The following is an 11344-nucleotide window of genomic DNA, read 5'->3' on the forward strand; positions in this document are numbered from 1 at the left end:
ATGTCACGATATACACTATATTTACTACACCTAAAAAGTACATGATATACATTTTCAGATACACCACATACATCGCATAACCCATTTTCATGTAAACCCATAAGTGCCAGTGTTGATTTCAACCCTGTATGTCCCAGTCTTAATCTAGACAGCCACACCTCTTCTTTCCTATTTCTTCCCTGACAATTTATCCTCCCTACTGTCTGCGTAATATTATAACACCATCTCCCTGTGCTGCTATTATCCCATCTAATTTGCCATTTATTCATTAACTTTTTATTTAAAATTGACTTTGCCTCCCTTTTTCCCATAGGCACTTTAACATCCACCACCATCTTGTCTAGTGCTTTTTTTGCTAGTTTATCAGCAACTTCATTACCAGATACCCCAACATGTGCTGGCACCCAACAAAAATATACCATTATTCCAGCCTCTTTCAATCTGTATAAAGATAGATACACTTCCATTAATAAATCTTCTCTGTCTGATCTCGCATGTGCTATACTAATTAAAGCTGAAGACGAATCTGAACATATTACCACTTTATTTGGTCTGACTTGTTCAACCCACTGTAGTCCTATTATTATAGCTGTTAACTCTGCAGTGTATACTGATAAATCATCTGGCAATTTCAAACTAATTCGTACTTTAAATTTGTGAATATATACACCTATTCCAACCTTTTGATTAACAGGTTCCTCGGAGCACTATTTAGAACTTCCGGATAAAGATAAGCGAGCCAGCTCGTAATCTTCCGGTGAAGCTCATTTTATATGTGCTATATATATAATATTTTTTTTTATGCGCATACCTTGAGAAACCTGTACTGTAGCAGCCCGTGCACGTGATGTGCATTTTGTTGTTAAACTAGTGCTTTATTATTATTATTATTATTATTATTTACTGTGTAAACACTGTTTTATGATTCTTAGTATTTTTGTAACTCTATCCTCCCAGCAGCAGATGGCGCTACTGTGTAACACTAAGCGGCTCATTGACGCTGTAGAGGGAAAATGTGCGTTAGCGTGTGGGCTGAGGGAAGCCCCTAGTTAGCCAAGAGTGGAAACATGGAAGATGAGGAGGTCGCCGAGAGCTGGGAAGAGGCCGCTGATAGTGGGGTAAATATAGGAAAAGCTTTCCTTCTCTCTTCCACAAACTGTCTTTTCAATGTACACAGCCTCGCGTGGAGCATTAGGCTGATTCATACTACCGGCCTCATGCTAGCGCGCTAGCCACACCTGTATAGTTAGAGTTGGGCGGTAGGCCGCAGTTAAAGGGAAACTGGTCCCAAATCAGATGTTGTGGCATAATTCTTATTTTAAACCAGTACGTTAGGTAAAATATTTTGAAAATGGCAGTTGGTGAAGCGACACGTTCGTGCGTCACGTAGAACAATTTGTGTTCAAAGCAAATGGCGTAATGAAATGAAACTGCCTGCTAACTAATGCTAGTTAGCCGGGGCAACTTCTGATGAATAAAAGGGAAAATCTTTCTTTGCCACCGTATAAGAAACCAGAGATGGCTGCCGAATGGACCGAGACCTGTTGGATGTCGTAGAGAAGGAACTGTGGATTTTTGATACGTGTAGAATTTTATGAGTTGATTTTATGCGGAAATACGGTTTCAAAGCAGTGGAATATCCAAGTGGGATAGTCTCAATTCAGACAGTCAACAGGCGGTTTTCACAAGTTTGCAGTTTGTCCTGGGGTTTGTTGTCAATGATACGGTGGAACAATGTATTTGCAAATCAACATAGCTTTATTTAGTCAAGTATCTGTAACTTAGTGATTTAGAATGGAAGGTTTATCTCAATAAGCTCCGTTCTTGTTATAACTATCGGATGATACAGATATGTGGATCTCATGAGCGTTAATATTGTTTTGTAGATAAATTTAAAATAATAGCTTTTTAACAATTAAAAAAGAAAAAAAATAACCTGTCGTCTACTCTCATTTCTGGCCTTATTTCGTCTGTAGAGCGAAATAGATGATGTGAGGCAGAATCCAGTCTCAGTTTCCATTTACTTTCATTGCGATTTGTTTTTAATACAATAAAAAGTTATTCGTGACTGGGATTGTCATTCTGCCTAACTTCTCCGGTTGTGTTCCACAGAAGAAAGTAATGCATACAGTTTCACAACGAAATGTGGATGAATAAATGACAGAATTTCTTATTTTGGTCTGAGCTGTTACTTTAAATATGCCCTTGACAGAAAAAGTTCATTGGTATTTAATATCGCGTTTCTTTACTCTCATTTAGTAGCATATATATAGCGAGAGAGAGCGAGCACGCAAAATGTGACCATGTATCATGGTTGCTTTCAAATATTGATCTCTTTTAAAACGTGAGACCTTTTAAAGAGTTTATGTCAGTATTTGTCTGCCAGTGACGTCAACACCCCAGCCATTAGGCTCCGTAAACACATCTTTTCCTCCATTTGAATGTTTCCCTCAAGTCTCTGTTTAGAAAAGCCTCATATTGTCTACCTACTCAAGCAGCACTCTGTAATTCGGCCTTGTCATTAATTTAGCCACTGCACTAAGGATATATAAATAACTTTGTGAAATTGAAAACTTGCTGCTGCTTCAGAGGCTCCTCCTTGAAGCGGCCTGCCTGTACTGTTTTATAAGATAACTTTATGAGATATTCTTCCAGTAGAAGTGTTCATTTTTTGTGTGTTTGACTTAGGAAATGGAAAGAAGACTAGAGGAAAAGCTTCGAATCAGTCAGAAAGAAAGGTGTGTCTGGTCATCCTTTAGTTTTTGAGTCCATATTTTGCTCGGTGTTGCTTGTTTTACTCTTAAAAAAATATATATTTTTTTTTTTATTTTTTGGATGCTCTTCCAGACTTTCAAGTGGCAGTTCAAGCCGTTCTCCGATGAGAACAGCCATCGTAATCCAGGATGACTCCCTCCCCGCAGCACCCCCACCTCAGATTCGTATTTTAAAGCGACCCTCCAGTAATGGATCTTTAGGATCATCTGTGACGCAGACTCGACCCTCCCCACAAGTAAAATCCTTAGCTCAGCGAGAGGCAGAATATGCAGAGGCCAGGAAGAGAATCCTTGGCAGTGCTACTCCTGATGACACGCCACAGGAGAGACCCAATTCAGACCGGTAATATACTGACACGCTCATTAGAGCGAAACTGTCATGGTTCTGGAAGTTAAATTGATTTATTTTATTTTATTTTTATTTTTTTGATAAGCTTCTGTAGAAGACCATAAGTGAGCATCATAATAGCGGAGTCAACAACTTTGATTTATGTTGTGGATTATGGGAAGATCCTCGATGCAGTGTGCTTATTTAGCATACTAATATTAAATTGATCAAAGGTGACAGTAAAGATTTTTACAATGTAACAAAAGATTTCTATTTCAAATAAATACTATTTTTACAATGTAACGAAAAATTTATATTTCAAATAAATACTATTCTTTTGAACTTTCTATTCATCAAAGATTCCTGAAAAAATGAAGGTTTCCACAAAAATATTAAGCAACTGTTTTTCGACACTGATAATAAGAAATGTTTCTTGAGCAGCATATCAGAATATTAGAATGATTTCTGAAGGATCATGTGACACTGAAGACTGGAGTAATGATGCTGAAAATTCAGCTTTGCCATCAGAGTAATAAATTACAATTTAAAATGTTAAAATAGAAAAGTGATTTCAAATTGTAATATTTAATAATAATATTTAATTACAATATTACTGTCTTTACAGTATTTGATCAATTTGATAATTTCTTTTAAAAACAATCTTACTGACCCCAAACTTTTGAATGGTAGTGTATATATAATTTTTTTTTTCTTGCAGCAAGAAGCAAAATATATTTATTTTCATACTTGCCATAAGCCTTTTCTAAATCAGTAACAAATTTCACAGCATTTCATGGCATATAGTTAATTCATTCAAAGAATTGTGTACAATTTTCACATACTTTTAATCAGAGTTATTAAAGTTGTAATTTGTTGCAGAGCTGATTTGTTTTGTTCATGGCTTAAGGCTGGTTTACATAGGATCAGGGTTGCAAAAAGGTGGAAAATTTCCAGTAAATTTCAGAAACATTCCAGAAATTTTGGAAACTTTCCAGGATTTTTTTGGAATCTTCCAGGGACTTTTGGAAAGTTTCCGGAAATTTTCCACTCATTTGCAACCCTACATAGGATGCATTTTTGCATTCTACTGTGCTACTTTTCCAGTTAAAATAAGTTCAGCCTTTAAAGAACTCGTCTCTTGACCTTGCATTTTTTTCCCCAGTCCACTGCCCACATCTCACATTTTTCAAAGCAAAAACATGTTCGGTGTGACTGGCCCATTTTCCACAAGTTGGTATGATTCATTAGGGTCTTAATGAAATGTCAGCAAAATACTTTGGTTAAAATTCCTCAATGGTCATGTAAAACAACACCCTTTTTACCTCGTCAAAAAGCGACCCGTTTCGGTGCATGTCTCTTTAAAGGGGTCATATGATGCTGCTAAAAAGAACAGTATTTTGTGTATTTGGTGTAATGAAATGTTTATGCGGTTTAAGGTTCAAAAAACACATTATTTTCCACATACTGTACATTATTGTTTCTCCTCTATGCCCCGCCTTTCTGAAACGCGTCGATTTTTACAAAGCTCATCGGTCTGAAAAAGCGAGGTGTGCTGTGATTGGCCAGCTATCCAGTGCATTGTGATTGGCCGAATACCTCAAGCGTGAGACGGAAATGTTACGCCCCTACCATACTGTGATGATGCCGTCAGGCCGGAGCGATGATTCAAAAACATGAACACCCATTATAATCGCATCATATGACCCCTTTAAATGATAATGAGCTACTGCTCACTCCACCCCTCTCTTCTGTTTTTGTGTAACAAAACTAATCCACTATGTCCTCAGTGGCTCTCATGTTAGGAGAAAATTAAGACTAAGTTCACATTTACAGCCAACTACAAAAAACCTGCATTGCTTATTGTCATCGCTACAGCTGCTCGAGCACTGAGAAAATGGCGGACAATGTATAACTGGCTGAGAGTGGAAATATGCTAATACGGCGTCCGTCAGCGATTGTGGACGGGGCATGAAAATCAAAACGACTTGATAATTGAGACTGTTTAGGTTTTTTGGGGATGAAAAAAAAGCAGTGAATGCTTTTTATGATTGTAGGATGGTTGTGTCCACACACTGCTAAGACACGTTTATATGCAAACACCATGTAAAAGTGAATTTTGCATCCAATGTCCCCTTTAAGAAAACTTTTAAATCTCTGTGGAGACTTCCTGAACCAAGGCTCAAGCCATTTTGTTATTTACAAATGGCTGCTTTTAAAATGTTAAAATGCTCAGTATATTTTTGATTGTGTATTTTACATATTGTCTATCCTCAATCAGATCCCCACGTGGAAGCAGCCATACACTTTCAGAGGAAAACAGATCAGGAAACCATGTGGTTCGACAGCCAGCAGGTCCAGATGGTACACAAGGCTTTCAACACCAGCGCAGATAGGAATAGCGCCTTTCCTGGGAGAAAAGGAGAGGCGATAATGGGTCTCCCAGAATACTGTTGAAATTCAAAAAAATGTTATCCATATTTAGGATGTGGGATGTTTTTCAAATAAGTATGAAACCCTCTCGAATCCAGCACAGCATGTGTGGAATGTAATTGGGGAAAGAAACACGATCCAGAGGAGTGAATGGGGAACGTTCCCCGGTTTTACACTGTGATGAGGACCTCGCTTCCGGACACTGCTCACTGTGATGTCCAGCCCCCAGCCCTTAAAATCTAAATGAAAATAGAGAGAAATAAAACCGAACTGCAGAACTATTGTCCCTTCCTCACGTAACTCAGCCGTCACTGGCATCCAGCCTGTCAAGTCAAGCCCTCTGAAGAGATACTTGAAACAAGAAAACAAGTGCTGGATGTTCTAGAACCCATAAAAGGATGGTATGAGGCACCAGCTTCCTTCAGCAATAATTCTAGAAATATCACTAATTATTCAGACCTCTCTTCCACACTCTTCTCTCAAGCTTTTGTATTGCTTGTGTTTGTCTTTTATTTTAATTTTGGTTATTACTAGCTCGGTCTGCTAATTGCCATATGTTTTTAAATGGGTAAGAAACAGTGAGGGTATGTTGTGGAAACTCAAGCTGACTTTTAAGGTCTTTGTTTACGGTTATCTCTTTTTTTTATGTTGTTTTACTCATGGGTCTTCCTCTGACTGTCCTGATTTCTACATAAAGTAAGAAGAATAAAACAAGAACTAGTACAGTATTAAACGAGAGCAGCAAATCACATTTTTAAACCGATTCTATGCCTTTTATATGATTTAAAAAGGTCATTTTTAGACCTCTGCATTTAAAGTGAAATCCAGTGGAAAGATGACTTGTGTAAATATTCCTTGTGCTGGAAAGAACTGAAGGGAGTAAAGGGGGGCGGGGAGGAATGATTTCGCTGGCTCCTCTCACCTCACTTTCTCATCAAATCTGCTGTTGGCCATTTTCTTTTCTTTCTTTTTTTTTTTACTTATGTAGGAACTCAGGTTGTTGTGAGGAAATATGAGCGGATGAATGAAGTTGTGTATCAGTGGATAGGTTTTTAACTGAATGATGGTGCAATGTTAAGTTTACATGAAGTATGGCTTCAAGATCATTTGAAAAACATTGACTGGATTACAGAATGTCCTATAAGAGATTATTTAACGTTTATTAAAACCTAAGAGAGAAGTGTGTCACACCGGTGGCTTAACAAAACTTTAATGGAGTGTTAAGTTGGCCTAGTTGCTTTGGTTCTCGCAATACAGTGTCTATACATTAAGAGCCATACTACTTTTTTTTGACTGTAACCCTTTTTTTTTTTCTTTTTTAAATTTCCTTCCTAAAACTTACTCTCTTGTGCTATCCATGAGTGATATCTCTGCCTCATGCAGTTTATGGAAATACCCTTTAATCTGACATGTCATTGTTCACCCATTGTGCTGTAACAAATCAGACCAGACGGGTTTGTCATGGCCTGCCTGAGAACACAGAAATCGGTCTGTAAATACTTTTCAAAATGCCCATTTAATAAAGACTTTTTAAATAATGTCTCCGGAGACCATTTTTGAAAATATTTAATTGTTTCAATTCTTTCAATGATTTTAAATGGGGAATTCTTACTTTTACCTCTAATGGCATCCAACGGTTTGCAGACACATGATGCAAACTAGTCCTTCCAGTAGCAACTATATGTCCAAAATGGTTAAAAGTCAGCATTAAAGGGGTCATAGGATGCCCTTTTCCACAAGTTGATATGATTCTTTAGGGTCTTAATGAAAAGTCTATAACATAGTTTGGGACAAGCAATGAAACAATGGCGGAGCTACTGTCAATCAAACTATCGTGGGAGTGGCATGTTTTTGTGACATCACACAGACAGGCATCTGAGATCGGCTCAATTTGAGAAAGGGGTAAAGATATGAGCAGATTAAAAAAAAAAAATATTGGGTGGATTTTTATCATTATAGGGTGGTTGTGTACACACACTGCCAACACACATTTCAGTTCAAACAACTTGTAAAAGTACATGTAGAATCATATGACCCCTTTAAATAAAAAATTCTACCCTATTTTCTAAATGCATGTTATTGATCTTTTTGTGAACAATTTATCCATGCGTTTTATTGAAAATTTTGACAACATTTAGTCTGCATAAACCCTGCCCCATTTCTTACGATCAACGGCAAGCTCACATTAAGATCCACCGATATTCAATTAACAACCGATGGATTAAACCAAGTTCCTGAATCAGGGTAAACCCGTGTATCATTCGATCATTCGTTTTTTGATTTAATATTGAAAGTAGAAAAATTAGAATACGGCTCCTTTTCAGCTTAATTCAGCTTAAATTTTCATTTTTCGTTCATGGGTGGAAAAATTAATAAACGGCTTGAATATTTGATTTCTACAAATAAATCACAGTAGGCCTATGTATCATGATAAAAAAAGCGACTTTACAGTCTGGAAATACTTTAGGCTATAGCTAATTATTTCTTGGACCCCCTATCACTTTAAGAACCGCCGTTCTACACAGAAGAAAGACCTGTCTAGACTCTGCCCAGGTACGAGTTGTGTCGAGCTATTCAAAAGTCTGTTTGATGAGAAAAATATGAAATTGATAAAATGGGTTATTAATCCGTACAACTGCAGCAGTGGAGGACTATTATTCTGCTGCGTGATACTGCGGAAGAACTGATGAAGGCACGGTTTGATCTTCGGCTGACCAATCAGCAGAAAGGGGCGTTTAATTCCCGCCCACATGTAGAAATCGAATATTCAAGCTGTTTATTCATTTTTCCACCCATGAACAAAAAACGAAAATTTAAGCTGAATTTTCGTTTTTTGGAAAAAAACAAAAAAACGAAAAAGGAGCCGTATTCTAATTTTTCTACTTTCAATATTAAATCAAAAAACGAATGATCGAATGATACACGGATTTCCCTGCTCTAATTTTTTTCTTTTTCAATAATCTATTTTACTTGGATATATGTTACAATATGGAAGAAAACATCTGTTGCTACTTTCTTTTCATTGTGCCTTTAATTAAGGGTCACAGAGGCCACAGAGAATAAAGTAGGTAGCATGTATGCATTATCTTGGCAATAAAATAACTTGGGGAAAAAAACATACAAGTTTAGAAATACTCAGTATTTTGTATTTATGCTAGTAACTGAATCAAGCACTTCTCAAGGCAATATGCCCTCTATTTTTTATTTTTGTTGAATATATTTTTTGGTAAATATATTACATATTCTGGGGAAATATGTTTCCACCCTTTTTCTTAATCAGCCAGAACACCCTTTCAAAATACTTAAAGTTTTTTATTCTTCAGTTATGTTTTGTATTAGAAACACTATTACTAACAGTCCATTCTTGTTGCTGCATGATATGTTTTGTGCCGTATATAATAGGCAGACAAGGACGACACCTGGTACGCATACCTCACTAGTGCACTGAGAGGTGGTATCAGATCTTTGGCAACCCTGGATATGTACATCGGGAGAGTTGAAATTCTAAAGCAGGATGTAGGTGTTAGCTAACACCGATGACGGAGCACTGTGTTGGGAACAAGGGCTGGTTCAGGGGTGGCCATGAGGGTGTTCCTGCAAGATGGGCATCCAGACGTTTGTACTGCTTTTTGGACTCGCGTTTTCCTCCGAGGTTGTGAAGGCAGTTCAGGGCACCTCGGTCAATAAGAATCTGTGAAGAAAAATTATTTTGCAATTACCGATATTGGCAGCATGTTTCAGATGTCATGTGGTAATATGTGTATTTATCTTTACCTCAAGCAAGTAGCATATGAAGAAGTTGAGTGCAGCTACAGCCACCAGCAGTAGTTTATAGTTCATATCATTGATGTCATAGAGCTGCAGCAGTTGATGGATGATGGTGTGACGGAAAAGAACCAGCCAGCTCATAAGTGCAAAGAAAACCAGCAGTGCGCCTACAAACAACACTAAGAGAAACAAAAAACATTAAAAAAGCTAAACATAAATATTAGACACAGCCACAGTGAGTATTTACTGATATATTATAATATTTAATAATTATATTTAATAATATAATTATAATAATCACTATAATTATACAAAAATGGCTATCAGGACTGAGAGATTGAAAATTATTACGTATTCTATACCTCTTTATATAATATTATTATAAAGTGATCAACGTGAAATATAAATATAACAAGGGGAAACACATTTACATCTAAATGGTAGTCAACATAAAATGGAACTCAAACCTCAAAGTGACGCTATAAATCGCTCAAATCATCTGAATTCAGTCAGATTTACTGAATAGAAACTTTTTCAAACAAACTGTTATTTATTTACTCCATTATGTTATGTTGCTTCATAGGTTTATGGTGAATTTTCAATGCATTGTCTGTAAAACAAGCTCATGTTTGCTGTGTTGAACAGGTCTATTTGTGCACAACAAGGTCAAAGTTTAAATTCTCACAATTGTAATACAGTGGTTTTTTGTAAGGATATCCTTTGGTTATCACAATAGACATGATGATATACTGGAATCCCGATAAGGCGAATATGCTTGTGTCATCCATGTTGGGCAAGTTTGCAGCCCCCGTCACAGTCGAATTTAGAGGCACATACCTGAAAACAGTCACAGAATTATAAAACAACAGTTGAAGCTGCAAAGATTTTTAATGTCACCTAAAATTTAAGTGTTGTAGTGTTAATTTCGTTAACGAAAACTATGACGAAAATTGTTCGTCAACAAGCTTTTTTTCCCCTGACTAAAACGAGACGATGACGACTGTATCAACATGGAACATTGTTGACGATAAAAGACGAGACTAAAATGTTTTTTAATTATTTTTATTTATTTTAACTATACAAAAATCTCTTTTTATTTTCATAGAAAAAAAGCAGACAAAATATTATTGTGGACTGCTGTACGTGCCTCTACTACGTGAGCTTTCAGGTGTGCGGTTATAATATTGTTTGTTCGTTTTTTTACCGGTTTTCATAATGTAGAAAGAGAGAGTGCATATCTAAGTCTTTGATATTCATTTATATATTAAATAGCCTATAATATCTAAGTATTTGATGTTGATTTATATATTAAATAGCCTATAATAAATCAGTACACTAGATGAGGTAAAATAAACCATGTATACGAGTTCACATCCTGTTGGTTTGTGCTTACTGGTGAAAGTGCAATACCTGAAATGTAAAAATTTATTTCTCAAATGACAAAAATCATTGCGATTATAATTTTGAGCAAAACATTTTTTTTATCAGTTTAACCATTATACAGCATGACGAAGACAGCATGACAGTGAAGTTTTCACTGACTAAAACTAGACTAAAATGCTCTGATATTTATTCGACTAAAACAGGACAAGATTGACTTAATATGATAATAACTAAAAAGTACATTTGACACAGGACTAAGACTAATTTAAAAGACTAAGACTAAATGAAAAATGTCTGACAGAATTAACACTAGTTAGCTGCTTACCAGTCTTGTGACACAGTGATAAGCAGGGCAGACACCTGGGCTAGGATCAGCAGCACAGTGTGCACCAGTAAACTAGACAGGATTGGCAGAGACAGAAGACTGGCAGCGGGTCGCTGGGGATGGAGCTCATCGCTGGGACCTCCCCGTCCCATCACTATAGCCAAAACGGTCACCAAAACTAAATCAAAGAAGAGAAACTGCAAGTCGCCCAAGTTTGTTTTCTCCTACAATAGATGAAATAATTCACAAACATTATTGTTAAAATGTCCTAATTACATAATTGTATATTTGGATATTGATTTTAGCTGAGAAAAAAAAAAAAAAAAAAAAAAAGAA

General features: G+C 36.5%; 2 protein-coding genes across 3 annotated transcripts in view; one reads left to right on the forward strand and one right to left on the reverse strand.

Moving 5' to 3' along the window:
• Positions 1 to 911: 911 nt before the first annotated feature.
• LOC107687433 (SUZ domain-containing protein 1-like) lies at positions 912 to 7288 on the forward strand. Its single transcript, XM_016484778.1, has 4 exons — positions 912 to 1118; positions 2689 to 2738; positions 2848 to 3117; positions 5381 to 7288. Exons 1-4 carry the CDS (start codon positions 1068 to 1070, stop codon positions 5493 to 5495), a joined length of 486 nt encoding a protein of 161 aa, XP_016340264.1. The 5' UTR covers positions 912 to 1067; the 3' UTR covers positions 5496 to 7288.
• A 1463-nt stretch (positions 7289 to 8751) lies between these two features.
• Positions 8752 to 11344, reverse strand: part of LOC107687434 (probable cation-transporting ATPase 13A2) — a 15497-nt gene continuing 12904 nt past the window's right edge. For both annotated transcript variants that reach the window (XM_016484779.1, XM_016484780.1), the window contains exons 26-29: positions 11009 to 11232; positions 9986 to 10137; positions 9307 to 9479; positions 8752 to 9223 (exon numbers count right to left, since the gene is read on the reverse strand). In XM_016484779.1, coding sequence (XP_016340265.1) covers positions 9056 to 9223; positions 9307 to 9479; positions 9986 to 10137; positions 11009 to 11232 — 717 coding nt within the window. In that variant the 3' untranslated portion in view covers positions 8752 to 9055. The remainder of the gene's footprint in view (positions 9224 to 9306; positions 9480 to 9985; positions 10138 to 11008; positions 11233 to 11344) is intronic.

Source organism: Sinocyclocheilus anshuiensis, unplaced genomic scaffold (genome assembly GCF_001515605.1).
Source record: "Sinocyclocheilus anshuiensis isolate Anshui unplaced genomic scaffold, SAMN03320099.WGS_v1.1 scaffold1114, whole genome shotgun sequence".
In the NCBI taxonomy this organism is placed as follows: Eukaryota; Metazoa; Chordata; class Actinopteri; order Cypriniformes; family Cyprinidae; genus Sinocyclocheilus; species Sinocyclocheilus anshuiensis.